The following is a 22,899-nucleotide window of genomic DNA, read 5'->3' as shown; positions in this document are numbered from 1 at the left end:
GAAAATTTAGGTTCTAATCTGCAGAGTTGTAGGTATGAAGTCTAACTGTAGCGGTACACAGTGCTGAGCTCTATTGGATGTGAGTTGCTCTTCTAAGAGACATATAAACAAACTGTAGGTTTAGGTAGAATCTAAAAGTGATTTTATTTTTTGCTAGTTGATGGTAGATATCCTTCTGGCATCGTGGCAGTAGCAACCCTTAAATTAAATGCTTGCTTGTAGTCTGTATACTCAAGCGGGTGATTGTTTCCTCTGGAGGCCCATTATGTGCCTGCATAAAATGCGCAATGTTTTTTGGTGTAACTGTGTGATATTTTTAGTATCATTTTTTACAGTAATTACATTTCTGTCCTTTATATGTTTCTTGTGTAGTGTAATTACTGGAGACTTGTTATGCAGATATCATTTGGAAAAAGCTAAGCTGTAGATTATTAAAGATTTCTAGGTCTGGACGCCTAAAAACAGTTGGAGTCAAACATTAAACAGGACAGCAACTTGATACCACTTTATAGCCTGGCAGAGCTAAGCACTTTTGGATAAATTAGAGTTGTGCCATTAGGATTGCGGCTGCCTTGGCTTGGAAAATCTAAGTGTTGTAACTTGCTGAAGCAGGCCACACCTTTCTTAAGCACCCAGCTTTGACATGTTTGGGAACATGTATTGTTACTTTGTTCCCACTAGTTTATAAAGCTAGGTGCTTCATGCACCTAAGTCCTTCTGTGCGTTGTTGAATGAAATTTTTGGTGAAAAAGAAACAAGCACCCTGTAACTCCAGTTATTTTAGTTTGAGTAGGAAACACCAAGACCTATCAATGGAATTATTTGGAAGAGGATGAGAACACAAACATACTAGTATTCTATAAATACTTCGATTTTCAAATGAAACAAGCTTTTTTTTAATTATTATTATTATTTTTAATTTGCATTCTGTCAGCAAAGGCATTCTGAGTCTTGCCATAACTTCGTAGAGAAAACAAAGACATGAATGTCTTTGGTAATCTTTTGGTAGTCTCCTTTGAACGTTCTAGATAATACAGCTCACAGGATAATACATTGTCTTGGGAGACAGAAGATGCCATCCAGAGAGCAACACTTGTAAAAGATCAGCTATTCTCAGCATGCACTGCCACATAGATCCTAATTTCTTTTTAAGGTGACTGGCATGTAAATCCCTGGAAATCCTAGCATAGCGGTGAGCTTGTAACTGAGAGCAGTAGTCAGTTAGAGATACTGTTTAATAATAACACAGCACATTAAGTCTTTTTATTTCATTTACGTTTAAAGAGAAAAGTGAGTTGCCCAAGCTGGAGTCTGTGCAAGAGGTCTAACAGTGCTGTTTGTTACCTGTATTTCATGCTATGGTGCTGAAACATCAGTACTGATTTAGGAAAGCACATTCGCTGTGAATCAATTGCAGACACCTGCAGTGTCTAAATATTGATGGAGTGTGATATCATCAGTAAATAAAATTACTGTGGACTGCGAGCGTTTTTGTAGTCTTCTCAAAGTCCCTTACTCATCTGCTATCTTTCTGCTTTTGTCTTCAACAATTTTAATAATGAATAATGAATGATGTTTAGCATAGTCAGGTTGATGTGTTATGATTTGTGTAGTCGAATCCAACTTTTACTGACACTACTTAGCAGTGACTGAAAGGAAAAAAGTACGTTTGAGAGGATGGTCTAAAGGAAAGCGTTGTTCGTGTTAATATAGCATTAAGATATCTCTTACCTTCTTCTGGTAAAGCTTCTTGCTGGGGGAACATATCTAACTGAAGTAGCGTGTAAACAGTGTATTGTTTACAGACATTCTACTTGTTTTTAAGTTTAGTTAACTGGCAGTTTCCTCTTAGAGATTTGTTTTTCTACTTTATGTTGTGTAGAAAAGGCAGAAAGAAAACTGATGAATGGACAGGAAAGTAGAGAATTTCCTACAAAATCAAACAGCTGTGAGAAATGTGCAGAAAGGGCAGATAGAGAACAAGTAAAGCAAAAGGAAAAGCATTTGTTTTTTCTTTGTGCTGCCTGCCTTGACTGTACCACGTGCCACAATTGGGCACGACCTTCTGAACTGGTCCATCTATTACATTTTAGGGAAGTCTACTTTTGGAAAAACAGTGTATGAACCTGTAAATGCATCTACACCTTAGAAATAACTTGGCCTAGCATTTGTGTTTTACAGTGGAACAACGGGATTCTTAGTATATTTGAGAAGTGATTAGATTGGTGTCAGGCTTTGTCTGGAATGGGAATGTGCATGTAGAATGATAATTATATGTCACTGTTTTGTAGTATAAGGGACCTCAAGAAAGCATTGATACATATGTTATATTTTAAACATGTGATTACTCCCTTGACATAAATGACAAATGGACCAAAATGGACCATTTGTATGTATACTTGTAAGTTTAAATCGAAGACATTCTGTGTATTTTTTTTTGAGAAGGATGGCACAATCTGACTAGTGTTTTTAAAATTAATAATTTTATATTTTAATAATTTTCTCAGCTATTGAAATAGTACCATGTATGTTTGCTGTCTTTATTTTTTTAAGGGTGTAAAGAGAGTCTAAATGTAATAGATTCACAGCTTGGCGTTTTTAAAAACTAGCTTTACCCTAAACATGTATGCTAATATAAACATTGGAACTTTAATCTCTAGAAGTGTGAAAGCATATTTCATATCAGAAGGATAAACTTGGTAAAAATAGAACAGTAGAAGCCTTGTACTCAAGATTCATTGCAGATTAAACTCCAAGTCTGATCTGTGAAAGGGGGTCACTGAACATGTTCTGTCTTCTTAAACAGCTGATTTCTTTGTGAGCATGGATTAAAACTGAGAATACCTTAGTTGTGAATTGAGGGACAGATTCAGCAGACCCTTCAAATAATCTGAAACACTGACTAAATTTTGGGGGCTGAGGCAGTGTTAAAATGTAATGAAAGCAATTGCATGTAAAGTTATCAGTAAAGCTATTTTTCAGACAGAGTTCAAAGTCCGAACAGTAATTTTAAAAATACTTTTATATTTCTGGTTGGCATCCAGTCCATGCTTGCTTTGTGAAACATTCCTTTACTATTGATTATACACAGATTACAAATAAAAGAATCTGAAGGGAATTACTGTGTTTGCAGCCTAGATTTTGTGTACATATGCATGGGTGTTTATATCATTGTGTGTGTATGTGTGTGTGTGTATATATATATATATGTTTGTATCAATATGCCTCTGGTATTGTGGGCCAACATATATATATATGTATATATATACAGGCAGGTTTGCATATATGTGTATAGGCGTATGTATCTACATATATTTAAACATACATAGTTATATGCAGATTGTTCTGAAAATAATGCCTCTGACTTTATTTTCTTAGGAAGTGCAACAGGTACAAAGAACACAATAACACTATTTGATACAGCAAGTTCCTAGCTTCAGAACAGTATTTTTCAACATAGGCACCACGTTTAGCTGTGCATTTTCACCAGTGATGAACAAGAGCTCCATGTTGCACTTATAATAGTCTACGTGGCTGTCTGGAATATGGCTTGTCTTTCATGTCAGTGTTGCTTTTGCTGAAACACACCACCCAGCAGTGCTCGCATCCACTGTTTGGTCACTGTCAACATTCAGCAAGTGTTTGATGAATGTCAGTGGGTACAGTTTTTTCTACATGGAGGAATTCACTGACACACCTTTGCTATGTATGCAGTTCCATGTCAGACACCATTTTCTCAGACTGCCCCTCTGCTGCCATATGTCACAAGGCAACAAAATGGAATGGAATATTGGTGGGAAGGTTCAACCTCCACTGCTATACCATCAGCATCTGCCTCTGACATTGTGGGTCAACATAATAAAATAGGAGACATCTCTTTTGGAGCAGTCCTCATGTATGTGTGTGAATCTGTATATACACATGTACACACAGCTCTGGAGATACTCATTTAGACAGTGGGAAATTAACTACTGTGTTTCATGCTTTGTTGAAAACGTATTATGAAGCCTGGTAATTTGGTTGAGTTGTGTTTGATAACTAAACAGTGAAACAATATTCAGATGTTTGTGTATTGTGGTAAAAATTATATCTAGTTTTCATTGTAAAAATTAAGGAATGTGGGCAGGTTAGATTTCCTTTTCTGTTAAGATCAAGGAATATTGGACTACTGTGTCTCAACAATTTCTAATGTAATGTGCTCTTCTGTGACAGTCAGGTTTAACCCTGATGTCTGTTTCAGTACCAGTCCAACTATATGCTCAGCCAAAAGGAAACTGGCCCAAATTAAAATACTAGGATAATCCCAACCGGCAGTTAATTCTTTGCCAAGCATGTAGCTGTAATAGAAAAATCTAACCTCTTCAACTCAAAATTTGAAGCGGGCCTGATTTTCTTATGAACAGTCTAGATTAGGACTTTATAGTCCTGAATGCTGCCTTTCCTTGTTCAGGCCAAGTATATAGCAAATATCCTGAGTCATGAATAAGAAAAGAGAGCTTTAGCTCAGTGACATGCTGATGTTCAAGAATTTGTTTCTCCATTTCAGCAGTGGGTGCTAGTCTCTGTGATCCTGGCTGGATCTCTCATGGCCCATTGCTGAGAAGAGGAATTTATCGTGGTTTTAATCTACAGTAAAAGGTCTGTCACAGATACAAAACTACTATTAAACAGACCCCCAGTTTTTAGCTTTCCCACGAGCAATGTGACTGAAGTAACAAAAAGTATCTCCTTATTATGACTATCTTAAAAGTGGATTGCACCAAGATGGTATTTTTACTTTACTAAAATAGTGGCTGTGTATAACATCAAGAAATACATTGATGGGTATTTTTCTGGGGCATTCTGCAGTGTTGCTGAACAATTGTTTTTCCTGTCAACCAAGTGAGAGTGTGTATACCGATCCCCTTGTCACGAGTTCTTACTTCTCCTTTCAGAACAAAAAGAATAACCTATTACAGGCCATTTTTTTTTCCCACATCTTCCCCCAGGACATTATTTGACAATCCCAGAGGCTTATTTCTTCATTTTTGAATATCTGTGAAAAGTTTTTGGGAAAGTCATTATAACAGCATATAGTGAATTGCTGGAGTTACGTAAGATATTATTTTCAGCTTTAGATATTGTTTATGGTGAACGTAGCAAAGAGATTTAATGGGTAGTCAAGTGAGTGTGTAAATGAAGAAGCAGCTGACTATAAATGATTCTGGGGAAAGCCTGAAGGAATGCTGAATGAAATATGTCTCACAAAACTTACTCCAGTGATTGAGTTTGTGGTTTGACAAGTATGAAGTCCTTCCCTCTTTTTAATGTTGTGAGATAGCATAATTAGGTTCACAGTAATAAAACATGCATCACATCCTGTAACAAGACCTTGGACACAGCTGCATGCAGGCTAGCCAGAAGGACCATTTTGTCTTTTTGATTTAGTATTTCAAATTCCCTCTTACAGACTCAACTTGTGTGTCTTAAAAATAAAAAAAATGAAGCACACAAGTATTTTAGACTGGAAGGAGCTCAGACTTTGCTTATTTTAGAGTTTGTGTCTCAATAACTAACAATTAAGGAGTATATACTGTTTAGCATGTTTTCCCTGATGATGATAATGCGGTTTTTTTTTGGTGCATAAGATTTTCTGAGTTTCTTAAGATGTTTCTAAAATGTTACATCATAGTGTATGAAGCTTTAAAACATAAAATAAGCTTTGATTATGCATATTTAAAATTTGCTTAATGTTTATGGGTTCTATTGAGTTTTTGATGCTTTTTCTTTCCCTAACACAGCAACTGAACACCTGGTTCAGGGTGCAGTAAAGTGTACAGTGCATGTCACTAGGAATCACTGTGGATCAGATGAATCACAGTGAGGATGTGATTAACAGGGCAGCTAGGAGTTCTTTTGCTGCAGAAGGAAATTCTCTTTTGTTTCAGGATGACAGAGGCAATGCCACTGCTTGCCAACACAAGTGTAATTCTGAAGGTTCTGGAGTGGTTAAAGAAATCAGATTGGAGCTGTAACGTGAGCAGCTCCTAGTACACCCAGCTGTGTTTTAACATGTTTTATATCATGTGGCAAGGACAGCACAGGGATATGAGAATTCAGTTAATTTTGTTGTTAACACCGGGTTCTAAGTTAAGGGGACAACCTCCTCCTTCCATTTGGTTCTTAGCATCAGAGAATTCAGAAACCCTGGATTTTGACTTAATTTGTATCTCACTTTTTAGGAAATAGATTTTACCTTCAGAATCTTTGCCCCTTTTACTGCTGCACTAATGCTGTTTGGCGAGCTATTTTTGCTTCCCAAAATAATGTATTCATCTTTGTTGCGATATAAGAAAGAACACGTCTAATGTTTTTCACCAAGGAATGTTCCACTGGTGCATTTCTGGGAGGCAAAGCAGAGTTTTGTCTTCCAATGAAGCATTTCAAATGCAGTTTAATGAATTTTATTTGGGTTGATTTTATTTTAAATTGAAATCATTTTTATATTCCTGTTGGGGCAAGGTATTTTGAAAGGTGCCTGTCCCTTTGGCATCTCAGCAGTGAGCTAACATTCAGAGAAAATAGCCGTTAGCATTTTCTTTTAATTAAACATCAGAAGACCCAGATGCCAAAGGGTGAAATATGTTTATTTTGTTGAACTCTTTCATCCCTGTCTGGTTGGATTGGGAGATTATTTTGCAGTTGGGTAATTTAGGCTCCTTTGTGTTACTGGATATGCATTTAGGACTAGCTGTAGATCATGAACAAATAACATTCTATTTTTCTCTTGTGTGGTGTTTCATACATGCTTAGCACATACATAATTTTTAAGATGAGGTTGGTTGAAAATTTTACTATATATTATTTTCTACTTAAAACATTTTGTTCTGAGCAAAATGTCACTTGTAGAGGTAGATGGAAGCTCCCATCAAGGAGGGAGTTGGTAGGAAAAAAAAAGGAAAAAAGGTTAAGATTAGGTTAAAAAAAATAGACAAAAAGGGTATGCAGGTATGATCCATAAAACAAGAATTAATATGGTTTTGCATTTTTACAAATAGTATAATGTGATTTAAAAAATAAATGAAGGGAAGGGAGGGAAATGTGCATGCAGAAATCATGACCTGAAATTGCCCTTATTTACTCTGGCAAGTAGAAAGGAATTGCATGGTATTCTGCTAATGTTTATTGGGACTGCTAAATCTCTTATTCATCCTCAAGAGGAGTATTGAATTTACCTGTATATTTCCATATCCGATTTAATCTTCAAGGTACTGTCGATCTCAGAAGACAAAACAAAATAAGGCAGTGATTGATTAAAAATAGACAAAAGCATTTTTTCAGTACTCTGAAGCATATGGTTTCTTTTCTTGTGGCTTACTCATTTAACTAAATCAGTATTTGATCACTACTTCAAAGTAATTCTCACACAAAGAATTTGGGAAACGTTGTAAAGCTAAAAGCATCCATCCCATGGGAGAAAAAAGACTGCTGAAAATTCGCAGAGGAGATGCTTACAAAACTACCTCTGCCTTCTGCCTAAGGAAGGTTTTACAACTTGTAGAAGGGGCTGGAGGCAAAAGCTTGAGAAAACTGATGCTGCTTTTCAGAAGAGTTTTTAATCTGATCACCTCTTTGAGCTTCCGAGAGGAGAGAACACTGAGTCTGAGTTAGGCTGCAGGCCAAGCTTGCCCAGGATCAATTCTTCAACAGTAGCCAATTAAATAGATGCTTAGAGACACAAATGGCGGATGATGTTGTTTTACTTTCCCAAGTAACTTTTTTTTTTTTTGTTTCTTAGCTCTTAAAAATGTGGAAGAAAAATTATGACTTTTTGAGCCAAGCTAAAGTCCTGGCAATTGTAACATCATTTAATTATTACTGTCATAATTATTTGTGTGAATTAAGTACTTCTTTGTTTAAAATCTGCTGACTATTACTTGGTTGACAAAGTGAGTAAGAAATTAATGCTTTCTCTTCTCACTGTATCTGTGCCTCTCGTGAGTTGTCACATCCCTTCTAGTCATTATCTCTTCTAGCCTGTATAGTCCTTATCTGCTTATTTTTTTCTGATACGGAAGCTTTTTGGTACCCCTGCTTCTTAATTTTCTGCATGCTGATGATTGAAGAATGATAATGCTCACAGTATTTAAGATACAAATGCATTATTCGAAATACATCAGAATAATGAGGATTTCTATTTCTGCAGTTATTTTTTGGAAATCTGAGAACTAGTACACAGCTGAAACAAATTCTGATTCAGAAGAATGGAAGTTAAAAAACATCTTCTAACAATTCCAAGATGTTATTTAAATGATGGTGGTTTCTTTAGTGTCCATTATTGTTTATGAACATTCCAGCCCTTATTTTTGTATTTGTTACATCATAGGCTAAGATATGATGAGTAAATCTTCAAAGTTTCCTCCAGCCTAGTCTGTGATCCATCATCCTATTGTACGGACAATTAGGTTCATGAAATCTTTTGTCATTTCTTTGTAAGTGTTCTTTGAAAAAAAAGCACAACAATTTTGAATCTTCTACAAGACTTACTAATGCACAGTTTATTCCCATTTAAATATTGTGTATGAACTTTTTGACCAGTATAATTCCAAGTACAGATTTCTTTGGGAGATCCTTTTGGAAACTTATTTGAAGAAATAAAAAGATTGCTATTCCAATGTTTTACTTCCTATCCTTACATGGTATATTTATCTGGGGGATCTTTGTCTCTCATCATGACAGTGACTCCTGTTAGAAATACTTTGCTAATACTCATTAGGATATCTTCTTGATCCTCATATTCATTGTTTACTTCAAAAAACTTCAAACAATGTGTCAAATGTTTCTTTAAAAATGTTTTACTTGCTACTTTTAATTTATTCATACAATTGCAAACTCTGTTTTTGTAGCATTTACCAATCCTCCTGGTCCAGATATCAGCTGCTCATGTGAGGGCATGTACTTTTATCAGCTAGCCTGCTTTAAAGCAATATTTTACACTTAATGTCATATATTTCTCTGGTGCTGAGTCTGTTTTAAGAAATAGGTTACAGATCCTGATTAACAAGTCAGCAATTTGATATTAGAATTCATTTAGTATTCAAGAGTCCTTCCAAGTAGTGACAGTATAGAAGTTATTTGATTGACTTAAAAAAATTATTTCACTTTTCTTCATCAGAATCAATTAGTTCAGCCCAAGTGTTTTTAAATTATTCGTGTTGCTCATCCCAGGAAAAAATGTAAGATACCTTTATAAGGAATTCAAATAAAGTATTTGAGTTTAGCTCTCATTACTGCTCCTGCTGACCTGCAAATAAACAGAAGACTTGCTCAGTCTTGCACTATTCATAACTTACATTTCTTAATCTTTAATGTGCAACTGGGAATTAAATAGTAACTTTATTATCTGATACCTTGAAAACTGCCCCAGCTTGTAACCTTATAGGTTATTCTTTTACCAGCTCATTTGGAATGGGAGGTGTGGCGAGAGGAAAGGGTATGAGGCATGCTTGCTACGTTCACATGGTAAAGTAGTATTCTATTGTTCTAGGATTTTCTTTTTCCTTAACTGGTTTGACAACAGCAAATTCATAAATTGATACAGCAGCAAAAAAATGCATCTGTGGATCCCAGCTTTTCTTCCAGAATAATCTTACCTCTGACAATAGAAACTGTCTTGCAAATAGCATTGATAATACAGCAGAATTTGCTTAATGACAACATCTACAAGTTGCTTTTATAGTTTTTTTCCGCACTTTTTCTTACTTGATCATAAAGTGAAGAGGATAAATAGGGAGATACTCTTCAAAGGAAAAGACTATGAAACTTAATGACGAGACTTAAAGCCCTGATTGCTCTTGTGCACTGCATGCTGCTTTTGTTAGTTCTTTGCTTCAGATGTGTTTAAATCCTGTAATTGTACATAGCTTTGCACATGCATGGCTCAGGTGTCTCAGAAATGTTGAGTGATATCAACTGAGCTCAAGGAGAGCTGATGCTGGGATTTAAATACATAAAGGGCACTCCTTGTCAGAGCGCTATATCTGGGAGAAAGAACCAACTGGATCTGTTCTGCTGAGGTCCGTTTGACCTCTGGTGGTTCTTTGATTTGTGTGCTTCTGCCACAGGTGTTTGTCCTTTTTCCCCCATGCAGGCTTCTCCTCTCTGTGCTTGTTTCTTGTCTTTTTTTTTTCTTCTTTAAAAACAAAACAAAACAAAAAACAAATCTAACAACCTCTACTGTGGGTTATTTTTTGAAAGCAGATTTTCAGGCAGTGCTACAGTGTTCTTTTTTTCTTAATGCAATGTTCAAACAGCGTTCGGTTATAGATGCTCACTTGTGAAGCATCTCTATGCTGTGCTGAGATTTTCTTGCATGAAGTGTAAGAGATGTCTGTTAATAACTAAAAGGTATATCTGCCATAATCAGAGGCCATCAAAAAGAAATGTTGCTCAAGGAGGAAGATCACAGGAGTGTTTAACTTAAAATGCTGAAGGACTACATAGCATTACAGAGAGAGTGTGTGCAAGCAAAATTAGTCTGTCATTTGCTGGAAGCTGCCTGTTTTGTCAAGTATTGGCCACTTCCCGCTCATGTTATGTAATCATTTAAGGCAGATTTTTGCCAACAATTTATTAAAGCAGAAGAAACTGAGAGTAATGTTTTTTTTTTTATCTTAGAGGCAGATGCTGTTGGTCAATGTTGGGCACAAAAGAAATGATATGAAAGGTAATTTAATGTCCATTTTTGTAGTGCTTGATGCATAAAATCTCAGCACATTTTCAGCCATTTGTGTTTATAAATTCTATTTGAGACCTCTGGAAGATTCTAGCTGCCAAAAGTCTACATTTTCATGTGTTGAAATGTGCATCTTGCTGTCTTTGATTTACTGAAGTATATGGATGGTATAGTCAGGGAGATGACTAATTCCATGTGTGCTGAACAGACTTGGGAGGTAGGGCTGCTTGCTGTCAGGCTGTGCTTTTGGGCACACTGCAGGAAGGACTGTGCTAACACATAGTTACCACAGTGTATTTTTTTTAGAAGGGACAAAGTTTTTCTTTCTTCTGACCAAGAAGGTACTCAATAGAAAAATGCCAAGGTCGTGTTCAAGATTCATGATATCTCATAGTATTAAATTTAGCTTTCAAAGTTGAGCCCTTGTTCTCAAGCCATTTTCTTCTGACTGCTTGCCACAGAATTATCCCTGGATGTACTGGAGGTGGTATCAAAAATACGGCTCAGTGTAGTTAGCTCACTGGAATGTCTTGCAAGATTTATCCCTGTTTTTCAGAGTATTTTGCCGCAAATTCTACTTCTGTCTGCATACACTTCATCTATTTTATCTGCTCAGTACAAGTTGTTAGCTCCTCAGGGCAGGTACTCGTTTGAACAAGTACATCTTTTAGAATGCCATTTCTTTCTGAGGGACCACATTAAAAAGCATGGTAATTAACAGTGGTTAATTTTCATACCTTGTGCCTGTATATAAAGCAGCACTTCATTTTAGCATGGTTTTTAATTCATATGCTTAAACTCGTGTTCCTCAGTTTTTGAGGAAATAATGAAGATTCTGAATTTTGATGGAATATTTTTTTAATTTAGTTTCTAAATTTATTTTCCCGATTCACTGGTGAGATTACATTGAAATTATATGTTGTTCATTTGCCAATACAAAAGAAAACTATTTATTTTTGAAATCTGATTAGTCCCTGTTCACATAATGCACTATTTCATTATTTATAGTTGGCTATTTCTAGTCATTATTTATAGCGCTGAGATTCACTGCAATTGAACATGAAGTTTCTGCTATTTTAAACATTGGTTTTTTTTGCATTTACAGTCCACAGTTACCCACACAGGACATGTCTAAGACTTCTAATGCAATGCACTGAAGTTTTCAAAAATATATGACTGTATAAATTCACTTGTTTTCTTTCTTTATAGTGAACTCATTCTCTGCAGTGTAGTTCCAAGTTTTGTGTGGATGATGGAGCTGCAGCTACTTATCAGCAGGATTTTCATTATTGAACAGGTCTACAAAGTCCAAAGAAACAAAAGGGCTCCTTGAGTTACAGAGTTGTTCTGTTTCTGATGACAAGCTGTTGATCAGACTGTTTGGCAGGCAGATGCTTTCCTCACACACATCTTCATTTGAGTTGACAAGTCACTATTTTTTGCATATATCTTTACCAAGTATTCAGTCTGCAAGTGCAGCATTAGGAAAAAAAAAAAAGAAGACTGAATATTTACAGGAAACAAAAGTTTGACAGTCAGTAAAGGACTGGAAGGAACTGTGAGTCTTCTTTGAGAAGATTTTTTAAGGAGTTGCAACAGTAAGAGCAGTTGAAAAACAGTCAAAGAGAAACTGGTTAGAGAACTGCAATTGCTTCAGTAGTTCTGTTTTTCCAGTAGGATGGCAGTCTTGAAATCTTCTGTATCAAAGTGAAAGAAAAGTATGAATGTTTGCTAGATGTGATTTGGAGTGCAAATTTGTATTTGTCATCTGAATCATGAGATTAGTGAAGTTTTCCTCCACTCATGCTAGTGAATTCTCTGATTGAGTATAAGAGTCCTGGCTAGGCTGCATAATCAAGAGTTAGCCATTAAGCACTTTAATAGAAAGGTAGCCATTAAATGCTAAAATAATCCAGTTTCTGAAGTCATTGGAGTAAAATTTGAATGAAACAACAAAAGTGGGGTTTGTCATTAGTCATGTAAAAAACATCAGGACTTCATTACTCAAAACCAAACAGCTAATGAGAAGATAAGCAGAAGTAAAACACTCAGAACTGTTTCTTGGTTACCTTCCATGTTTCAGTCATCTTGCCTGGATATAAGGTTTATGTGTGATGTCTAAAATTAGAACATTAATTATGATGAATTTCAAAAATAATGTCTTAAGACTGAGAGAATTAAAAGTTAAATTAAAATGCCTTATTTGAGGTATGTCAATGTACCTATTTATTGAACTTATTTTGTCCAGTAGTAATTATTTAAATCACTGCCACTCTGAAAAGTGCACTAAGACTGTGCTGGCATGTTTTACATACATGAGTAGCCTAAAGGAAAAAAAGCAAACACAAAAACTGAAACAAACACAAAATAATCCAATTATTTTATTTCATGTCTTTAGTAGACAGCCCCAAAAATAAAATGTGCTTTAAGTATGTGATTATGGGATTTTTCTTTCTCTTCTCAAGTGAGAAGTCCTTCTAGATAGTTTGTTCCCTTAGCAGTAACGGCATTGACATTCACAGTTGCCAAAGTAGATAACATTGATTTGAAATAAAGCAGCAGCTTTCTTGATAAAATGCAAGGGAGAAGAATCCAGGTTACATATCATTCTGCAAGGAAGTGTTTATGAACAAGAATTTAAAACTCTGATTGACGTAGAGCTACAAGGGTTGATTCGAAAAACATACACAGAGTGCTAAAGGACTTTGCTTTTATGCAGTCTAAGCTCTGAGTAGGACTTCCCCTTAGTTACCTTTTAATAGTATTGGGCTAAGTTGTTGACAAAAAACATAGATAAGCTTATGTTTTTCTGGCTAATAAAATCAGTAGATTGTCATGTGCTTGTTGAACAGTGTCCACCTGCTTTAAATCTTAACAGTCTTTGCAAACTTTGTTTACTGTGTTGTAAATGCTAAATTTGGATTCCTTCGCTTATATTTAAAAGGGAAATCTCCTTTGCCAGTCTGTCTTCAGTTTGTGCTGTTAATGTGACTGTAGGTCACGATTCAGGCACTCTGATGGCGTGAGGAGTTTCTGCCATTGGTTACTTTGCCCTTGTTTCCTGGATGAGGAGACAGGATGCTCTGAGAACTGAGGTGGAGTACTTCTGGTCGTTGCTATGGGAAGGCTTAACAATCAGAGAATGTCAACCAGTTCCTTGCTTTTGCAGCATTCTATATTTTTACAGCTGTAAAAATAAGAATTTAAAGGCAAGCTCAGAGTTTCCAGATCAATACGGAGCATGTTGTTCTGATGAAAGAAAGGTCTAAATTAGGGAGTATTCATGTCATTTCCTGGTAGAAAGGCTTTTGTCTTTCTGTTGTGATTCTAGAGACATTAAGATGTGGCCTTGGCTGATCGTTCAAAATTCTATTTAAAATTCAAAGCTTCTTGAAGTCAGGAGGCTTTCTTCAAACATGTTAGTGGCTTTTGGATCAAGTTATAAATATTTGGTAATGAGGCTCTATTTTTCCTAGAGAAAGAGGAATTCTTGCATAAAGACTCATGTTGAGTAGGAGTGTATGTTCAGCACAGATAAAGCTGTTTTATGTCTTTGTGTTAATAGTATATAGTATATCCACAAGTTCACCCTTACACCCTAGTCTCCTATACTGACGTTATTCTCTATGTTAAAGTGATCCCTACGCAAAACAGAAACCGTGTCCTGCATTGTTTGGAAGTAGCAGATGCTGCAATCAATTTTGACAGATACAGGTTACTGTAGGGCATACATTATGCATGTTGTTGGCAAAAAATAGCATTTTTAATCTGCATGAAACTGAGGGTCATTTGGTGCCATTCATAAGTGCAGAGCTGCTGTAAAGAATGTAAGTAGGTTATGTGAAGTGATGAGAACACATATAGTGGTTATTGTAGCTTATTCTGTACTACATTAGTTCTAAAATGTAACCTTTGTCAACTCATAACTATATGATTAATTACTCAAATATGTATTATGTATTAGGAAATATATGTTTCTTAATACAGCCAAATTGGTACTTATTTAACCCTGATACTGGCACGCTTTCTGCTTTTTCTCATGAGCAATACTTCAGATAATCAATTTGTGTTAGGTCTGTCTTTGAAGACTTTTCTTTGAAGACATTTCTGGGAATCTTGGAGTTTTCCTGGTTTTCAGAAATTAACTTATTTCAACAATTTGTTGCTGTAAAAACTGGATGTTTGGTCCTTGCTTTCAAGGTCAGAATCCTCAAAGCTGGCTTTTCATCTTCTAATTAGGCACAAATTTTCCTGACAAATGCTTTCAGTTATAAGTTCTCTGGAGTTGTCATGTACTGCAACTACGTAGAGAATAATCACTATGTCTAATGCTTATAGCATTTCATATTCAAATCTTGAATCTATAGTACTTTTATGCTTTCTCTATCACAAATAAACCATAATTACACTTAAAACAGTTCAGGCTTCTGCAACATACCACTTCTTTTCTGCCTGTTTTATTACCTTACCTCTTTGACCCTTTGCCTCAATTCAGTAACTTTTCTGTACCCCATTTATTTCTTCCACATGTAAGGGTGATATAAAGGAGGTGGTGTGAGTAGAACACTTTTTCTCTGGCAGAAATGCCGTTTTAGAATAGCATGCACGAGTTTCTGCTTGATTCAAAGATTTCTTTTTGTCTTCTGTTTCTGGAGAAACTTTTTTTTAATGTTCAAAATGATTTAACAGAGGCAGACTCTTCCACTAATAGCTTCGTATGATGAGTAAAAGATATTGGTTGCACATTCACTTCTTTTACATCTTTGATCAATACAGGCTGTCACTCAGTGTCTGGTGTAACTGATATTGAAGTGAGTATATTCTCTATGACTCAGACACTGTGGTGTTTGAATGTGATTGGCTGTGCTTTGAAGTACAAGGAATCTGAATCAAATCTAATCTGTGATGAAGTAATTAACATCAGAGGATAATTTCCCTTGTGTATACATGCATTTTTGATCTCTAGCCTATAAGACTAATGCACAGTATCAATACTAAAGCAGATGAATGAAAGTAAGGAAGTAATTAAAGAAGTCCCAGCATTGTTCTATATTGTTACAATGTACAAGAATCCTAACCCTGTGTCCCTTTAATCTGAGGTACTGATTTATTTAAGTCATGTGTAGTATGCATATGTTGTGCTAGGCAGTATGAATTCAAACTAAAGGTAACTCTGAGCACATAGAACTCCAGAATAGACGGATTCCCAATAATGGGATACAAAGTAGATAATAATACTGCAGGTAGAAAAAATAAGATCAGAATAGCAGGGAGTAGCTGTAGCACATCAGTTTTGTAGATTGTCACTATTTTTGTACGTATTATGGCATAGAATTTATATTGAATTGTATCCAAAAGAAGATAATTTCTTAGACCTAGGGTCCTAACCTGAAAGTCTATTTTAATCAATAGAATTATTTCTAGTTATGTCAAGAGGTGTTAGATCAAGTCTAGCACTATCTGGTGAGCAAACTTTATAATGAAAATTACCGTAAGATTTTATAGATTGAACCATACTGAATTCTACACAGGTATACTATTCAGGCATAGTATATTTTAACGTGATTAATTCTATGTCACCTTTGGATTAATTCTGCAAGTTGATGCACCCCAGCTTTTTTCCAAGTTCCAAGTTGGGCTTGTTTTGAGTCATGATAGGCTTCCAAGTATGTCTCTGAGTGCATATTTATGATTTATTGCATATACAGAGCTATAATTTATATTGTGATGAGGGAGTTTTCTTGTCTTAGTTGTCAGCTTTTAGCAGATGCTTGTACATGGCATTGCTTTTATTGCTACACAATAGATGCATTGTTTCTTGGTGCTCAATCAGAATTTCAAAGCACGTCAACCTTAAATTGAGAAATAAAACCAAGTCTAGTAATTACCTGAGTGGAATAATGACTTACTAAATAATTAGATGTCCATTTTAAGTATACCAAGTAACTTGACGAAACAGTGAAAGTTATAAAGTCATTTGGATTGAGTAATGTGGGAACTGGTGTTATTTTCCTTAATGTTTCATCATTCTGGATTAGTATTTATTCTTAACTACAGAGTAGTACTTATTAAGGTGATTTCATACAATTTAGAGGAGATCATGAATATTTGTATTTCTTGCTCCTTAAATTGCAGTAATGATCTTGCAACACAAGTATGTCTATTCTAGTCCCAATGTTCCTTTTAGTTAGAAGCACATTAATCAGTAACCTGATCACCTGTGACAAGGTGACATTTTGGTAGATGAAAGTCTGTGAGGTTGTTCTAATGGATTTTAGTCAAGTGTTTCCCACAGTACTCTTCTGGAGAAACTGGCTGCTGGTGGGTTGCATGGATGCATAGTTCATTGGGTGTAGAACTGGTTGGGTGATTGGGAGTGAATGGAGTTAGATCCAGTTGGTATCTGGTTGCACGTAGTGTTCCCCAGGGCTCTGTACTGAGGCCAGTTGTTTAACATGCTTTGTCAGTGATCTGGATGAGAGGACTGAGTGCTCCCTTGGTAGGTTTGCAGGTGATACCGAGCTATGTGGGGCTGTCAGTCTTCTTGAGGGTAGGAAACCTCTGCAGGGAGATCTCAATAGGCTGAATTAATGTGCTGCATCCAATTAATTGCAAGGCATTCAGCAAGGGTGAGTTCCAGGTTCTGTACTTGCATCGTAGCAACCTCATGCATTAATATAGGCTGGGGAAGAGTAAATGGAAGGTTTCCTGGCAGAAAAAAGACCAAGGGGTACTAGCTGACAGTCAACTGAACAGGAGCCAGTGTGTGGCTGACAAGGAGAGCGTCATCCTGGCCTGCATCAGAAATAATGTGACCCACAGGCCTAGAGAATTGATTATCCTCTTGTATGTGGTACTGTGTTTAGTTTGGAATCCCTCACTGTAAGAAGGATATTAAAGTGTTTTGAGTCTCTAGGATGAAGAGCTTAGGAGCTGTTGAGGGGAGAAAAAACAAGACACGTGAGGAGCAACTGAGGGAACTGGGTCTGTTTAATCTGAAGAAGAGGGGGCTGATGGGGGAGTGTTCAAGCTGCCCAGAAAGGTGCTGGTGTCACCATCCCTGAAGATATTTTAGAGATATATTGATGAGGTACTAAGGGACATAGTTAAGTGATGGGATTGATGGTAGGTAAGGTTGATGAATTTGATTAACTTTAAGGTCCTTCCCAACCTATATGACAGATTCTATTAATTTCCAGTTAGAAACTGATTAAATATGGTTATGCATCCATACAGCAATCCAGCCATACAGCTGTTCAGCTGTGCCTTGATTCTGTGAACCTTCACTTTTACCTGTATAATATTTGTTCTTACAAAATCTTTCTAAACCAAAAACTTTGATGTTAGGATTGTAAGTGGATACGCTCACTGAATTTTAGCAATCTTGAAAAATCTATGTGTGGCTAAAAAGAGGGAGATGATTGCACAAACTGTAATTTAAACGTAGAGAGACAAGGATTAACAGTATGTCATTAACAGTATGTCTCCATTAAAAGGGTGCTTTACTTGGCAGTATAAAGATTGAAGAAGTGTAGCTTTCCCAAGAGCTCTCAAGCTTTTAATGTTTTTCTTATGGATTCAGTATTCCTGCACTTGATTTCAAGTATTCTTATAACCCCAGAGGGCATTGTTTTAGTGCAATGCATTAGCTGTCCAAAATACTTTGTTTTTAAAAAATGCAGTTATGAGAATATGGAGTTAGAGTACCTGTAATTTTCTCTTCTGGCTGAAATCTCCCTTATTTTAAGCAAGGCTCTTGAACTGTAGTTTTAAGTGGTGACTTAGTTCTTTTTAGAGGGAGTGAAAATAATCTTTGAGCAAGGTATTTCGTATATCAGACTGTGGTTTGTTCCCATTAAAAAAAAAAACAAAACAAATAAAAAAAACAAAAAAACCCCACCCATGGTTCATTTGTCTAGATGCAGCCTGTATTGACATGGAAAACGCAGAATGCAACCAGAAAATGAAGCAATGAATTCTTGAAAATGAAGCAATAAATTGAATTAGATTTTATGTATTTGTATCTAAAAATATTGTCAACCTTAGAAGGATTGTCTTCTTTATTCTCTTAGGCATGAACTGCAGGATCTTTTCTAATTATCCCAGTATGGAGGATCTCATAGTTCTTGTAACTTTAATATCTGTCTATCACAATTTTTTTTTTTTGCATGGAATTACCATGAGGGTTTCAACCTTAGACTGATCCAGGGATCTCTGCACAAAAAAAGAAAGAGATAGGAAAGTAGAGGAAAAACTGGCTCTTCTAGGAAGAGTCTTCATGGAAATGAATTGAACTTAACTCCAGGAAGGAGGAAAGACAAAATCTTTTTTTCTTGCCTTTTTTCATTTAAAGTATGCTTAAGAAAAAAAGAAAAAAGAAAAAAGAGAAAACTTTAGATAGTACTATGTGCTATGCTTATTTAAGGTAACCAAGTGAAAGAAGTGTCTGCCTTTACGCCTTAGTCAGATAACTATTAAACTCATAGTGTCTTTTTAATTAATTGATTTTGTGGTCCAAAGGTTTTGTAAATTGTTGTTAACTGGAGTACATATACTGACTTTTTTTCCTTTTGTTCTTTTTTTTTTTAAAATTCAGGTTTACCAAAAATGCAAGTAATTCGGAACTACAAAGGAATACCACAGCCAGCACCACAGGATGGTCCACCATTGCATATCCAGATTGGGGACACTATTGAACTGATTACAGGCGATGCCCATAGCTTATTTTGGCAGGTACTGTATTTTCAACCAGATGACCATATTCCATTAGTCTCAGATTACAAATTAGTATTGATAAATTAATCTTAACTTTTTTTTTTCTTTTTGAACAAAGAAAATCTTTGATTTATTTAAAACAAAATAAATTTGATTTGGACAAGTACTTAAGCACATTCTTGATTTGAGACTGAGTAGATGGTAGTTGTCAAACTAATGCATTTTAGTACAAGGTGGAATTATTGGCACCTTGTGGGACTAATTCTGTTGCTGTGTACATATACATCTGTCCATTAACAATCTACTGTAATTTGTCTTCAATATTATTTGTACCAATTATCTTAAATAATTTAGCTAGAATCTCATTGTTTTTAGATAGCATAAGTAGGAGAGCGGGGGAGGCTTTTTCCCCAGAAACATTGGAAATATATTTGAATCTCAGTGAAAATTGTCATATACAGTAGAGTTACACAGGAAATATTCTGTTAACAAGCTGTCTTGTCACAGACTGCTCAGAAATTGTTTTTGTAAGACTTGTAATGGCATTTGTATTTTAGAATGCATATTAAGAAATAACTTCAAATAACTTCAAATGAATATCCAGGTTTTATCTAAGAGGCATTTTAGAATAATCTGCAGCTGACCTGCAGAATAGTAATGTTAGAATAGATTTTTAAGCGGATAGTTGCTCATTTTAGAAATTCAAATGCTTGCAGTAGAGAAATGTTTGTGGTTTAATTCTATATATATTTTCATTCTTTAGAGTATGTATATAGAACAAGTGCCACAAATTATTAAGCAATGGTTACTTTAAGCTGTTGGTTAAATGTGATAAGATCAAATGTGTTTTGACAGACATTAAAATTCTGCTCCATTAATGTTAGCATGAATGATTTTATAGCAGTTACTGAAGTAATTCTCTAGTCAATCAAAGCCATATATGAATGTGTTCTACATGTTATGCAATCTTAAAAATGGAAATATGATTTTTTTTTTAGTTATGAAACAGCAACTAGTTTTCTGAAAGGCAATCTGGCCTATCTTAAAGACAAATAGATGGTTGAGGTAGGCATTTATTTATGCCATGCATTCTCTTTTTGCCTCTCCTCTAGTATCAGTCAAAACCTAAACTTTCTTCTAAGATTCAGTATAGGGAGGTTGATTCCATCGCGACTTACCTTTCTGTTCTCAATAAACACCTGGGATGTATATAAAATAAGGATGTTCCTACAGTGACTATCCTGCATTCCTTTTAGCATGACTGCTTTTCTTTCTTCAGTCAAGGTACAAGGCTGGAAGAGCTATGCTGCTTGCCTAGGTGTTGCTTGTTTAGCATAATAATGTTCAGGAAGAAATTAAAAAAAAAAAGCCTTATTATGCAGAAAGAGAAAAGTTAATGTACGTTTCATGAGAAAACATAAATGTACGTTTCAGACCCATAAGAAGATTAGTAGTAGTTTCAGGTGTAATAATATATCTTTTGAAAGTCTTATTTTTATGGAAGATGCGAATATTTATCTTCTGAGCTTGGTCTTAATAAACTGGTACCAGCTGAACTCAAGGACAGACTTTCAGGGATGCCACAATGCCTGTCCTGTGATATAATGTAATTCTAGTTTTGCAGGTTTCCATTACAATTGCCCACCATCCTCAGGCAATCATATTTCTCAAGTATCCCCAAAACGTACACAAATGTGTCCTGGGCTGATTCTTTTCATTCTCAAAACTAGCTTTTCTTTGATGTGTACTAAACCCATATCAGATAATTACTTTTACAGATGCCCTTTGTAATACTTCATTAGTTAGTAGTCCTGCTGAAAACATCCAAAAGGCATTAAGTATGCTGTAACTGTACTTATGATAAAAAATTAGAAATTGCATTTGAGAGATAATTCGTTTTTCTATGTTGCAGTCTACAGACAACCTACTAGGGCAATGTAAAATGATGTTATACAAGTTACTGTTTGAAAAAACTTTAAGTTCAAGTGGAACAAGTATGTAATCTTTCTTTTTCCATATAAATATGGACCATAATCTCATTTGGGAAGACTTTCACAGAAATCTGATATGATTACAACTAACAGAGGGGAAATAGCAATCTGATGTCTTTGAAAGTAGTTACCTCAAGCAAAATTGTCAATATTAATTTTAAAACTTCCCAGGTCGTTAGGTGATATGTCTGAAAAGCATAACAGGTATTGGTTTCAATAAATCATTTTAAAAGTGCAGAAGATGGAAGGAGATGAGCCTTTTCATCTATAAAGGTCATGCACTGAGAGATGAAGAGTTTAGAGCTCTCTAATAAGAACTACTTTGCATAGAGAGGATGCAGAAGAAAACTTTGTTATGCTGGGAAAGGGCTACGGAATGTGATTCCTCCCTACACATATTAAAACTCTGCAGTTCATAAGTTCATAAGTTCATAAGTTCATAAGGTTGGAAAGGACCTATAAGATCATCTAGTTGGTGTACTTTAAAATAAATAAATAAAGACATTTCAGGAAATGAGTATGAGAAGTTCAGAGAGAGCGTAGACTTCAGTGTCTGCAGGCTGGGGAGAAAACTAAGTAGGAAGGAAAGAGGAAAAGTTTAAGCAATTCCTCAATCAGATGAGAGTCTGACAGAACACTAAGGCCTTAATTTATACATCAAAAACTTCTCTGTTGAATGATTCTTCAGTCATATATGGGATGAAGTGTGTCTGGATTTTCTTTTATTTGCCATGTTTGCCTGTTCAGGGAATTTCTCATAAATGAGCAGAACTTGGGTGTTCCTAAGCACTCTGTAGAATTTCTTCTGCTTTGCATGAATTTAAAATGGATTCAATAGGGGGCCAGCCTGAACTGGGTCTTAAAGCTGCTATTGTCCTAGTTTGGTGCATTTTCCATTTAAGGCTGATGCTGACTTTAAATGCTTTTGAAGGGAGAGATTTTTAATTACTTTAACTTGAAAATACATAGCAGTGATTTTCATTAATTTCTTAATTATGCTTCTGTATATTGCTAGACTAAATTGGAAAGGTAATTCTACTCTGCAGCCTTGTAGAATATAGGAGTTAATTAATAGAAGACCAGTTCGCTATTATAATTCCATAAAATGCAGTGTCATGACTGTATATAAGTCTAAGATTTTCAGTGTCCATTAAAATACCCCTGGATTGTTAGGTGACTTTAAAGTCTTATCTTCAAGGATCACATAGAAATGTCACGTTATCATTATTAATGGTAGTCTGTATTTCTTACTGAGCGCATTTTTTTCTTTCTGTTTCACATATATCATGTAATCTGTCCTGGATGGCATTTATCTCTCCGACTGTTTCTTAACCTCCTGCAGGTTATGGCAACCATGTCTTGTATAAATATTGTAGCAGTGATGACTTTTCAGGAGTGAAGCTTTGTTTGGTCTGATTTCTTGCTGAGTGTGGACAGTGTTTAGTCATTATGGTGCTTACAACGTGTTTACCTCTAGCT

At 35.5% G+C, this 22,899-nt stretch overlaps 1 protein-coding gene across 1 annotated transcript in view; it reads left to right on the top strand.

Annotated features, from left to right (window-relative positions):
• Window positions 1-22,899, top strand: part of VAV3 (vav guanine nucleotide exchange factor 3) — a 152,157-nt gene that overhangs the window by 105,112 nt on the left and 24,146 nt on the right. Inside the window, exon 20 of the mRNA XM_065742663.1 lies at window positions 19,311-19,447. Within this exon, the coding sequence (XP_065598735.1) occupies window positions 19,311-19,447 (137 nt within the window). The remainder of the gene's footprint in view (window positions 1-19,310; window positions 19,448-22,899) is intronic.

The sequence above is a fragment of the Cyrtonyx montezumae genome, unplaced genomic scaffold (genome assembly GCF_038088225.1).
Source record: "Cyrtonyx montezumae isolate F1298 unplaced genomic scaffold, pur_monq_1.0 scaffold_1, whole genome shotgun sequence".
NCBI classification, from domain to species: Eukaryota; Metazoa; Chordata; class Aves; order Galliformes; family Odontophoridae; genus Cyrtonyx; species Cyrtonyx montezumae.
Note: the sequence above shows the minus strand (reverse complement) of the source record. Positions and strands in the feature narration are given on the sequence as shown.